This window comes from Chiroxiphia lanceolata, chromosome 15, assembly GCF_009829145.1.
Source record: "Chiroxiphia lanceolata isolate bChiLan1 chromosome 15, bChiLan1.pri, whole genome shotgun sequence".
Classification (NCBI taxonomy): domain Eukaryota; kingdom Metazoa; phylum Chordata; class Aves; order Passeriformes; family Pipridae; genus Chiroxiphia; species Chiroxiphia lanceolata.
In genome coordinates, this window is record NC_045651.1 from 5077567 (window position 1) to 5091310 (window position 13744).

Here is a 13744-nt window from a genome sequence, read left to right on the forward strand (position 1 = left end):
ATACTTCAACATAAACCACAAGGATGAGCTGCTGGATTAGGTTAAGGTAAGTGGATATGTTTTGCTTTATCATGAGTTGGATGAGAGTTGGCATAAGAAATAGGGTCAGGAGTTGGCTTCTCTTCTTTTTAACCTTCTAGTTGAAATTCTCACTCAAGTCTCGTAGCCTCTGACATCCCATAGAAGCATAACTTTTTAAAAGTATGTGTTGCTTTATTAAGCAGGTGTCAGCACAGTTTGAAGGCTTCTCTGCATGCCCCTGAATCCTGTGGTGCTATTGAGTAACAGCTCTCCCAGACCTGCAACCAGACCTGTGCATGGTCACCCTGGGGCCAACCCTTTCCTTCTCCACTATCCTTTCCTGTAAAAAGTAAAACCTAATGCCCCATGCCACACAGAAAAATACTTAGGATAAAGCCATTTAAAGATGTGTAAATCCTGTGATTTTAGGGTGACATAAGCTCTAAATAACAATATTTGTGTAACCTTCACATCCAGAAACTTTCGATCTTTGTGCAGAGGTCGATCAGTGCTTTTTGGGAATAGGCTTTTTTCAGTCTGCATTTTTAATACCCAAGAGAAGTTGCTAAAGCCTGGATGAATTTTTGGCATTTCTGAAAAAGGGTAGGTAGATGAAGATACTCAAGGGAAGAAGAAAAAAAAAAATCAAGAAAAAAAAAAACACATCAGGCTTCCACATTTTTATTTTTAAAAAGATGGTGTTACTTGATGGGAAAAAATATGCTGAAGTTCTCAGTTGAAGTCCTAGAAGTAGACTTAAAAAAATCCCACAACTTCAAGGCACTTCTGTCTTAATTTTAAAAGTTTTTCTCTTTGTATGAGTCACAAGCTCTCCCAAAAGAGCCTGGGCATGGTTCTGCTGTCAAATTCTGGACTGCAATTGGAGCTGCTCTGTAAAGAGAATCAAAGTCACCGATTTATTTTGTTTATTACTTTTTCAGGGGATTTGTTCTAGCACAACCCAATACACTTATCCTAACAATACCTGCAATGATATATCAAATGCTGTATTTTCTCATAATTCAAATGAGCTTATAAAGTTAACTCTTTTGGCCTATCAAGCATTCTAACAAAGAGTGTAGTTTGAGGACACAGAATAAAAACACCACAAGCCTGAACTTGCACACATCTCAGGAGTTTCCTCTCCAGCAAAGGCAGTGCAAGCTCCTGCAGCACAGGGAGCTCGTGCTGTCATTCAGTTGATCCCTGCCAGGGGAATCAACACAAGACCTTTGCACTGTTTCTGATGGTCTCGCCACAGGGACAAATTCCAGGCTAAGAACAAATTCCAGATCACTGCTGCTTAGTTGGGCTCCTCAGCAGAACCAAATCTCACAGAGGTGTGTCCATAGTATCAGCTCAAATGTGACTGCCAATTTGAAGACTGCAAGCCAAAATGTCTCAGATTCCCGTTTAGAGAGGGAAGTGCCTTGTACAATGGAGGACAGGATCTGATTTCACGAGCTGCAGATCTCAGATCTACTCTAAAACATGCTGTTAGCAACTCTGTGGTTTAGTGTTCAGTATATTTTAACACAGGCACAAAACAATCACTCTGCAAAAACACAATAAGATGTCACTTACTGGTGTTGTGGTCTATGTAATAGACTCCAACCTGAGGGTCATAAGCTTCTTCCCATCCTAATGGCAACTCATCACTAATGCAGTCTGCAAAGGTTAGTGGTTTAGTGTACCTGAAATGCAAAGTAATATTTAGCATGAATAAAAGAACACTCTCACATCTCTATTCCAAACAACTGACCAGAAAACAAGTGCCACAAGGGCTCCAGTATCAAAACCAAAGGAAGTTGAAAACTACATTAAAGCTTTTGTTCTTATCATATAATACTCCACCAACTCTTCCCTTTCTTCATCTGAAGTTACAGCAGGAAGAATTCATTCTGACAGAGCTCCAGAGCCTTGCCTGGCTCAGCCAGTACTTGCTTGACAAAGGAACACTAAGAACTTTGCCAGAAACAATCCTTGTCTCTCAAGTGAAAGAACAAGACTGTTTGCAGGCAAGTCCTGTACCAAAAATATGTAGACAAGAAGGAGCAAGATGAGAAATGTAATTTGCATAGCATGAATAATTAAGACTGCACAATCAATAGCAAGTGCTGAGGTCTGTGGGACCACTTGTCATGCAACTCCTCTCATTTGCATTGCAATATGTTCTGTTTCATTAATGACAAACTAGATTAGTTTCTCAGTATCACAAAATGTGTAACCTGCTCCATCCGAATGAGGAAGTATTTCCACAGCACTGCTCTGATGAGTTTTTCTATTAGAGACCACATCCAGCAACACTCTGAGGGCTTGTATGGCTGAACACAAAGCTCAGAGTACCCACTCCTTGAGCGACCCCACAGATTTTAGTCACCAAATCCATGTCCCTTTCCTCCCTTTGACTCTGAGTTAATGAGCTTCAGCTTGCCCCAACAAAACTCCTAACCAAACACAGCACTGCAGGGAGGCACAAGCCAGGAAGAATTAATCTTGCAGGTGTCTCATCTCCAGCTGCCAAAAAGCACAATATGCCACAGGTCCACAGATCCACCACACAACCCCAGTGCACGTGGTATATCTGGAAGGGGGGCCACGACTTCATGTTGGGACTCACAGGTTTGAATTACTGTGACTTACCAGGGGAGCCCTTTGAGCAGAAAGCACAGCACACACTGTACAGCACCACAGTCCCTCTCCAGCAGGCACATGCTGAGAGCAACGGGGTCAAAAAGCAGCCATGGAGCTGTACCCAACTCTGCCACACACAAGCAGCACGTCACAGGGAGGCAAGGGGGTAGGAGAGCAAGTCTCCAACCCACTGGGAAAAACTAAACAGGTTTGCAGAAAGTCTTTTGTATCCAAAGATAATTCAGCAGGGCTGACAGCTTGACAAAGAGTTTAACTAAAGTTCTGAGCATACTTCACCTGGAGGCACTGAGCAACCCACTGGTAACTCCATATTACAGTCACCTTACAGTGTTAAGGGGAACTTTAGGAAAAAAGCCTCTAGCCAGAAGAAGTGCAACACAATTCCCCCCAGATACGATCCATATGCCCAGTATGCAGTAAAAACAAGGTGAGAACATTCCTGTCAAAGCCATGTAAGCCACTAAAACCTCTACTTACCTGCTGCTGCATTTCCCTTTCAACACATTGCCTTTGCCATAAGAAGCAGTGTTTGAATCACTATTTCCTCAGAAAATTTCAATTTAATTTAAAGCTCTGCAGTGCAAAAGAACTCAGAGCTTCACAGCATAGAACTGTGAAACTTTCTCAATAAATTTTCACCGAAGGGTTTGTTTTTACTGTTGTTAATCTAGATTGTGTACCAAAAGCATGTTTGTATACAAAAAAAGAGGTTACCTGAAAATGAAATAGAATCTCAATACTTGTGATTGCTATCCCTCATCCCATGTTATTCCCCGTGATCAAGCTGTTTCCTCAGCCTGAGTACCCAGTACATGCTGCTGAGTTGATCAAATCAAAGATGCACAAGGGTAAAAATGCAAAGCAAGGTCAGATACAAGGCACTCTCTGGAGATAACACAGATGAAAGTGCAGCAGCAAACGTGTTGGCAATTTTAAGTTAAACACCGGGGTTAGCACTTTCACCCCCTCTGCAAATGGCATCTGCTTTTGTTCAATGTTAGTGGTTTGTGTAGAAGCAGGACAGGTAGGGAAGAGTGAAGTGCTAAATGCTGAACTTTGGAGAACCTGCTCCCACCCCTGAGAGGGCACAGGCATATTGGGATCACAGAATCACAGAATATGCTGAGTTGGAAGGGACCCATCAGGATCATGAATTCCAACTCCTGGCCCTGCACAGGGCACCCCAACAATCCCATCATGTGCTTGAGAGTGTTGTCCAAAGGCTTCTTGAACTCAGACAGGTTTGGTGCTGTGACCACTGCACTGGGGAGCCTGTTCCACTGCCAAACCACCCTCTGGGTGAAGAACCCTTCCCTGATATCCTGCCTTCAGGATGGTCATGCATTTGCAAAGAACTTCACACACACTCAACTTCACACACATCAGGAAACACAGCATGATGGCACTTCAGTGTAACTGCTGAGGACTTGGTTGTAGTAATTATTTGATTGCCCTGATAAGCAGGACATTGTTCTCCCATTGCCCAATATTCCATAAAAAATTATTCAGTGAAAAGTCTTCACCTGTAGTCCATGACAAAGCTTAGATTTAACACTAATTAGATGCTATTAGGAAAAAGGGAAAGGAAGACAAGTTACCATATACAAATAAAGTCAGGAAGGGTAGAGTGTGTCAGCTAGGCCACAGGAAGTCCAGGGTCTTCTCCTGTGCAACATTTGGTAAGTAACACTCAAAATAATGCTATGAACTGGTAATATGATTGCTGTTTTGCTACTTCTATAGAAAGATTTGTAAGAAGAGATGCAATTCCATCCTGGGTTTGCAGTCTCTGACATTGCACCCCAGCTTCCATTCCACCCTGTAGACTGATTAAACCAGGAATCATGCCTTTCCCATGTCCCAGCTACAGTGCTCAACATTTTTGGGGAGTGATCCAAGCATCCCTCAACATGGAGCAGTAATTAAACCCATACTTCAAATACATTAGTTGAGGGTGTGCTACAGACATAAAACATACCTCAGTATCTTAATTAGCATTACACACCGAGCAGAGTTTCTGCAGCAGAATTCCGCTCAAGAATCACACCTAACACTAATATCAAACTCTTTTTTTGGTTAAGAACAAACAAAACCAAACCAAAAACCCAGTGCTGAGCTGCACTATCAGCCCTAGGTCTTGGGAATACTTTCATCAGGGAATGGCACTGCAGTGCCAAAGTTTAATACCAAACTTATAAAGCTTCTGTTCAGCTTTTGTCCAGTTCTACTTTGTTAGAAACAGCTGAATTCCTTCTAAATGTGCTCAGGAACTGTCAGACTCAGTAGGAAGCCAGGACCAAGCAACTGAAGGATGCTTATTCCTATTTTCCATATGAAATGCAATGCATGAACTACATCCAGCCAGTTCTTTCAGCTGGAGTTTTGGAAAAGGGGGAGAAAAATCAAGGCAGGATCAGTCTGCTCTAGCAATGACACAAGCCAACTGGAGACTTGCCAGTTACTAGGGCTCAGAAATAGACAATTATCTCACTTTTGAGACTCGTATTCTCAGCATATCTCAACGAGCACCCATCACCAAGCACGGACTAGGGCCATCCTCCCTGGCTGACCACAAGCTTCCAACTATCCTATTTGTACAGAGGAGTAACTACTCATTAAAGGAGAAATTTGTCATTCAACTAGCAAACAGAAGAGTAATTAGTTTTATAAGTAAGTGAGTAATTCCATTTGTTAGAGACAAAAGAGTTATTTCCCCAAATAACTGCACCTTCATAACCATAGTACCTACTTTCCTAAGCTTCTTTTCCTTGCTGTTGTGGGAAACACTGGCACAAATCAAAGCAGCCATGCTACAATTGCAGATGAAAGACGTGCAATGTATTGTGTAGCCAGACTCTGAACACAGCATAAAAAGAAAAAGGAGATTATTTCCTTGTTTTAAGGTATGATTTTAGGGTTTGTTATGAAGACCGAAATAAACCAATTTTCCACAAGAGGTCCAAAAATGAAGCATTTCCCTAAGAACATTCACAGTGTAACATGAGGGATTAAAGGAGCAAAAGGAGAAGTTTCTTTCTCACAGTAAGACATGACTTAGTTAGTGTATTATTCCTGCATAAAACAGGACTGTTCCTGCATGTGGGAAGTTGAAGCTAGGACACAACTGCAGGTCTATTCCTTTGAAACATCTCCTTTACAATTCATAAAGCTTCCTGATCTGCTTTGGAAAAAAATCTCATCAACTCAGTCAAACCATGTTATCATATAACAGGTCCTCTCTGTTGGTAGACTCAAAGCAGCAACCTACAAAAATGGACCCCCTGCACCAATGTGCTATTAACTAAGGAAGGAATGGTTTGTGCATTCCTTACCCTCCCCTGTTAGGGAAACCTCCAGATTCATTCATCCAGCTTTCAAAAAAAAGTAGTGCACCCAAAAGTTCAGCAAATCTTGACTTTGACTTCTGATCTCCAGTCCCAAAGAGGGAACCAAGGAGGCAAACAAAGTCTGTAGATACAGCACTTGTTTATTAAACCCAAACTGGTCTAGTTAAAAGAGATGACACTGAGACATGAGTCTTATCTACATCTTCCAGCCATGCAAGATTTGCTTTAATGCATCAGTTAGACCAGAACTACTCAAGTGCTTCATCTGCTTCTCAGCTGAGCTTGGTGTAGAGGTCTACAAGAGAAACCAGTCTGAGATAGAGAAGATATTTGTAAATCATAGCCTAACTCTGTCCTTTTAGCTTACCCCTAAGGAACCCATTTGTTCACCTCATTTCAACTCACCTGTATCTCACATTCATCGTACCTGTGACTGCCCTTCCCCCATTAGCTACATTTTAATCAAAGTCATTATTAGAAATATTTAGCATTTTGAAAATGAAACATCAACCCAGATTTATCCATTTACATCATATGTTCTTAGTCTTCAGTACGTTAGTTTTTAATTTAATTGCATTCAAGAAATCCAAATTTACTTGAACAAGTGCAAATGCTCATCAAGACACCTGGAAACCAGGTGCCCACAGCAACCACCACACACAGCAGGTCAAGGACACCATTTCAGAAACTAATCCTGATAAACAGAGATAAAAGGTAACAGTATCATCCGAATTCCTAACCTGAGGAGCATCTGACAGTCTTCAGGCAGAGGCAGGCTGAGGAGTGCTCACCCATCAACTATGCTTAACATACTGAGACACTTCCATGTTTCCAAAACGTTTGCCCCCAATAGATCAACTATTTGTACAGCAAATGATGTTCAAATCCCACTGCTACAGCAGGAAACAAAAAGTTAGTTTCCTACCTCTACTTTCTAAGTCACAACATTTTCCAATGAGAAGGGTTTCTATACTTCCTATTTTTGATCACCTTCAGTTTCTATCACAGATAAAACTGGAAGTCAATGTTATCATGTGCAAACAGTATTAAATGGAAACTTGCTCATCTCAGATTCAGAAAGCCGTTCTATATTCTTTAACTCCACTGTTGTCAATCAAAAACCTCATTACGCAGGAAACTGAAGGCAAATAATCCTTGTATAACCAGTTTTTGATTGACAGAAGGTTTGTTAAACATGTCTGTACAGAGATTCCTGACGGGAGCGGGAGATGGGTGACCTGCGCCACTTACAAATCTGGAGTTAATGCTACGAAGGCAACAAACATCAGTTCTGAACTTCTTAAAACAGGAAAAGGTATTTTTGTAATCACTGGATTTCAGTATCAATTGGTGGCCCACAGCAACTGAGCAAACCCACAGGCAGCTGTCAGTACCAGTGTGCCTGTACGTAAACGTGCAGTCGGCAAACAGTGCGCGTGGGTCACCGAGATGGGGACGTTTATAAACCAACAGTGCACTGCCAAGCCTCTACACCTCACATAAACCCACTTAATCCCTATGTTTGCAGGGTTCCTCAGACCCATAACAAAGTAAAGCCATTTAAACAGGAGAGCCTTATGTTAATCAGTTCAGCACAGATCACATGGCCTTACATGAAATCCTTCATGACTCCCTGCGGGTGAAACGACAGACCAGGGGATTTCCTGCAGGTTGCTGGACCCTGGATCGCTCAGGACCTTCATGCCAGTTCCTCTTACAGCCACAGCACAAGCCAACAAACCCTAAAAACCAGCTTTCCAGCTCTGTTCAGGTCTCCCCTTCCCTGCTGCACTCACAGGTACACAGCAAGCATACGAGTCACACAGGGTCATGGGCAAGAAGTCAAGCCAGGTAATAAAATAATGAGTTGTGGCAGACACTTCCACTCACACCATTTCTCTTACAAAAGCAAACAGTTTTTAAACCCAGCATCTTGTGGGAGAAGCCTGGAGTCAGATTTTATTTTCAGTGGCTTCTGCTCATTATGTGCCAGGATGTGCTGCACGGACCAGGACAGAGAATGAGATAAAAGCACCTAATTCCAACTGTGACACTGGGGCAGCTGTACCCAAGATCCCTGTGGGTCTGAGTTTTGAGGAACCTGTTAATGGGCAGAGCTCCTACTGTAACACAGAAGGCTGCTGCAGGAACCACTGCCAGGAGGCTCGACACGATGACATACAAGCTTCTTTGTTTTTAATGAGGTCATCCCATTCTCAAGACAGACGATGATTATTTTTAAACTTCAGTACAGAAAAACCTATCGCTTTGCAGACAGATTTTCTAGGACTACAGCAGTCTCCTCCTCACAAAAGCTTTTAAAAATAGACTCCTACACATTTATTACTCAACTTGGTGATCCAGCCCTCAAACACACCGGGGCTATTCGTCACTATAGTAACTATTTTCCCTGGGAGCATCTTCTCTCACTGCAGGGAGAATTGCCTTTGGAGGCTGGAGGCGTGGCAGGGAAGAGGCCCTGTTCTATGATCTTGCTGGCAAAGCTTTTCTCACCCTGTCACCACACACCTGGGCACGATGAAACACTCCCTTGGATTCCCACTCCAACTGCAATTGAGGCAAAAGGTGATGAGAACAGCTCATCCTAGCAACCAGTATCCTTGTGGCTCGGGGCCACAAGGCACCTTCAATTGCACTAAAACCTCACCAACTGTGAGGGAGTGAAAAGGGGAGACCTACACACCAAGGGGAGCAGAAAAGAGTAATTGAGACCACCATAAGCAGACAGGAACCATAAATGGGAATGTGCTTCCCAGGTAGCAAAGAGAAGCCTTTAAGAAGTGATCACAAATTTGAGAAGCTTCTTAACTATACTCCAAGGAGCCTGATGAGAGATCAGATATGACATTTCAAAGCTTTGGAAGCCAGACATTATTCCAAGACCCACAGCAAAGACCCTAAACTTCTAGTAACCTCAAACACAAGTCATTTCAATGACTGTCAGTGTGTGGTCCTGGTCTTGGTCTGATAAAGGATAAGTGGGAACAGAATTACAACCCTTACAGTACAAATGGGGTCAAGTCTGAGAAAAACACCTATTTGAAGCTGTTGCTGTAAAATAAACAAATCTGCTTAAAGTACAACAGAAACGTTACCAATAGAAATGCCTTGAAATAACACACGTGTCCTCAAGCAACTCAAACCGCAGAGCTGTTTGCTTTTCAGAAGTGCTTTCTTTTGTTGCCATGGTTATTGAGTATCTTCTCAGCCTCCTGAAGATCTCTTTCATCCTGTGTCTCCTCCTGGCCCCTAATGTTCCATGCATTGGGTCACCTCCAGGATAAGCAAGATCAACATCTATCTTCAGAGCTTATTTTCCAAGCTGTCATAATTTTAAACATTTTTATTGACACAAGAACTCAGTGATGTCCTTTACTGCTCTTTGGTCAAGCCCTGTACCTCGTTAAGGTGATTTTGAGTCGCATGTAATTTTCTAATTTAGACCTTTCACATAAGCAGGTAACATCTAAATTATTCTCTTTCTACAGAAATTAGTCACATGCTGCCCAAGTAGATTCTCCACAAAAGAGAGCAGGAGGCACCAAAGACACCTGAAAGTCAGGCAACAAGTCTGTATTTCAAGAATTCCAAACACAAATGCATTTATACCTTTAATAGCAATACATTTCTGTTGGTCAAACAGATTCATAGAAGCATAATACATATAATACACAATTTATGACCCCACCAGCCACTACCAGTATGCCTAGAACACATCAGTTGAACAGTTAACTGCTTGTTCTATCCACTTCTGAAAAGGCTTGCATGTTTACAAGCTCTACTTTGCACACAGTGACAGTCTGTTTGCCCATGTATTTCTTTTCAGTACAGATCATTTACTCCTAGAAGCAAAGAAACTACTAAGTTATTTGCAAGGAGAAGACCATCAAAAACCACTTACAGATTTTAGATCATTCCCAGAGATTAACAAACTGGTTCTGCAAGCAGGAGAGAGGCAAGAGGTCAGTTCATACCTTCCTAATCACTCAAATGCAAAAATTCCTGGGATAGTTCAAGGTTAAAAAGTCAGGAAATGGGAGCTGAAGCTTCTCACAACATTAACTTGCCTGCCAGCCTGTATATCCTGCATGCTTTCCTGAACTGATTAAGCAGAAAAGATATAAAAGAGTAAGGTACAACTCGATGAGAACAGTGCAACACAACTGAACTAAAAGCGTGCAAGAGTTGGAATTTAACCACGCAAGTAATTAAGATGTCTTTAGTTTGAAATGGCTGAAGTTGCCTGCAGTTCTTGTAGGATAAGCAGCCTTGCCACCTGCACAGCCTGAGTAGATTGGCTAAAAACAGGTCAGTTCTCTCTTCACTTGGAAGTTCAACTGTTCTCGAAGAAGGGGACTGGTCGCTTCACAGTAAGGGATAAATTGTCTACCAAACATCCAGAGTAGTCAGACTAGTTTCTTGACATATTTGGGAGATTATGAACTGGAAGGCTTGTCTCTGTTCTTTCAGTCAGCATTCCTACTTCCCTGAAAGGCTGCCCATGGTGTGGGTGGCAGCAGTTTACATTGGCAAGATGCCTCATGATAAGGAGGTGTTTAGGACAGACTCCCCCCACAACACAGCTCCTACAGCAGGGAACCAATACCTACAGCCAGGAAAAGATAAATATTTGAGATGTCAGCAAGGAGGTAAGAATGGAACAACTGCTGTCCCTCAGCATTCAGGAGCACGTTATCCATGGACAGCAGCATGCAAAGACAGGCAGTGCAGCAGTGAGCACTGGGCTGACCATCCCCATGTCTGTGTAGGGGAACAGACTTGGGATTCACTCCACAACTGGACTTCATTGAACACTGAATTTTCACTTCATGTATGGTGATGACAAACCTTAATTCTTTGAGAAGAAATGCATTTCTCACCAGCATGTTCTATCTCTACTGTGAAAAAGCAGCATGACAGTGAATACCTCCTGCAACACTGCCAACTCCTGTGCCCTTTATTCACATGGCATTTGGAGTGGGAAAACAGACAACTCTAGGATGGCATCACTGGACTCATCTAGAGACTTAATCTTCCCAATGTATGAAAGCCTATTTGCAAAGGGGCAAGGGAAGCACAAGAGGCTGTTTTCACATGCACATGGTTTGTATTCTGCTCCCTGCTCACCTCCTTCTAGCACTGACCATACAGCAGCTTCAGCAGGACTGCCTGCATTATAAACATTCTTACTGAGTTATAGAGCTATCTGATGGTCCCAGTCCCAAACAGCAACATTAGCAGGCTCTCTGGTCTGCATCCTCTGCAGAACATAGTCTAGGCAAGTAGCAGGGCACCACCACATCCCATTCTGCTCTTTGCTCTAAGATAGATCAACTGCAGCCACTCAGCTTTTATGTAATGCCTAGATCAGTTCTGAAAACATTACTACTTGGCTCTCTGATCTGACATCAGTCTGGCAACTTGGAAACCTTGTCCAGATGGAGCTGAATCCAGCTTCACTTGACTCGGAAACTACCAAGTCAAGTGAACTCCAAAGAGGCCTCAGTGCAGTCCCAGGAGTTCAAGGGTCCCTTCAATGCCATTGTCAACTCAGCACTACCAGGTATGAACAGGAATATTTCTGACTGCCTGCAAGAATCAGAGGAGATGCCTGGTCACGATGATCTTACAGCAATGGAGAAAACAGAACTAAAATCCTTCCAGTCGCAAAGCAATTGTGAATTCAAGGTACAGAATAGGTACTTCAGCATAAGCACTGCCCTGCCAACTGTAATCCATGCCATATCCTTCAAGAGAGGCAAACCAAAATTATTTCAACAGACTCAGGCTTGTGAGTTAGCACTGAAGGCAGCCTTTGGAAATGAAAGCATGGCAGCTCACTTCTGATCCAAAGTGAAGAAAGTCCAGGTTGCACAGCCCTCAGCTCATGGATGCAGTGACTGCTGAAGCACATAAGCACTTGGAATTCACAGTATCAGCTTTACTATCTACTACTGCTGCTGTAAGTGTTGATGCAATGTCTTCTCAGTTCCTGAAAAGCCATACTGCATAAAAATAAACAGAAATGTCAGAACAAGAACAGATGTCTAAAACAACCTCATGAGAGTAAAGCTTTAGGAGATGTAAAGAGTTAGAAGGTAAGAGTATAGAATTTATAGGTTTAGTACTTTTTTCATCTAAAGTAACAAAGCCTTGATTTACCACATAGTTAAGCTACAAAAAAAAATCATGCCAAACTGCATTTATAGGCAGAACTGTACAAAGCACTAAACATAGCTCAGTACTTCACACATTGCAATGGAGTCGATACAAATCAACAAGTATTGAAGGTTGCTCATGCATCTGAGGACAGCAAAAGTGAGATTTGCATCACCAAGTGAGTTTGATTGATTTACTCTTATAAACATCATTTATTTTTAATGATCCGCTATCAGCATGTTTTGCCAACAGATCAAATTTCTGTTAACATGGAAGTTATAATGCCTCTTGCACTTTACATTCCCCTTCCCCACCTATCTCGGGTGGTTTCAAGCCCACTTGCAGTCCTTCTGCCAGCTCCCTGTGTGCCCAGCACACAACTCAGGAAGAACAAAAGTTTCATCTGTAAAAAGGCACAGGCCAGGGACCACAGCTTAGATCAACCTGAGGGAAGGACTCTGGGTTTGGTACTGTCTACTTTCAAGACTTCTGCAACTGTGCCACCACCATGGAAGTCTTCTTCAGGTTTGGGACAAACATGCATTTCACCACAGGCAAAGCCAAACATGTCAGCACCAGTGTCTTGAAACTGGGGTGCTGCTCATAGCACCCCCTGCAACTACCAGCAAGTCCCAGAAGCAATGTGCCACTTTTCAGAATTCAAGGGAGAAATCCTTTGGAAAAATTTATTTCCCAAGACTGTTTACAACTCAAATTTTACTGCAGGGAGCACTACCTGAGGCTCTGTGAACACAAGCTCATGGATGGAATCGATACCAAATTGTTCACAGAGGATATAAGCAGTTAGTTATGACCAATAAATGATATCCTGATTACAAATTATCACTGGTTGCCACAAAAGTAAGGTAACATCTTTAAACATGAACATGTATATGTGCCAAAGTGTCATCTTTCACTGGCAGTTATTTTGCTGTTAAGGCCTTGTGGAGAAAAGACTGGTGTGGCCTGAGGCAGTTAACCAAGTTTCTATCTAATGCATTGTATTATAATTTTTGAAGTGTCCAACAGACCTTGATATAGGTACCAGATATCAAAAGCTTTTTAGTTATTCCTCAGTTCAAAACATACAGCATTTCTTTCCACTAAGCAAGGACTCAGCATACATACCACCTCATCACTGCTGCTCACACTTCATGCTCTAGGTATGTGTCAGAGACACACCTTACATAGTCTTATTATTAATATTTTACTGTGGTGTATGACCAAGAGTACAGGAACCTCCTTCCTAAGGAACAATCTTCCTCTTTGCAAAACACCTTGGTGAAGGTGGCTAAAAACACAGCCTATTTGTGTCTCTTCAGTATCTCTGTATTCCCATTTCTCCCACACATGTGTAGCAGGTATGTACCTCATACCGAGTTCCTGGCATGTACGACAGCAGAGAGACACCAGTTTCAGCACCACCACACTAATTGTTCCACATTAGAAAGTGAGGTGAACCTCAGCAAACAGGCTGCATTTCATCTCAGCTTTACAAGCTGGATAACTTCAAAGAAAAAAGCCAGAGATGCTAGATTTGT

General features: G+C 42.4%; 1 protein-coding gene across 1 annotated transcript in view; it reads right to left on the reverse strand.

The window, feature by feature from the left end:
- Positions 1-13744, reverse strand: part of WWC1 (WW and C2 domain containing 1) — a 67006-nt gene that overhangs the window by 33466 nt on the left and 19796 nt on the right. Inside the window, exon 2 of the mRNA XM_032703041.1 lies at positions 1606-1715. Within this exon, the coding sequence (XP_032558932.1) occupies positions 1606-1715 (110 nt within the window). The remainder of the gene's footprint in view (positions 1-1605; positions 1716-13744) is intronic.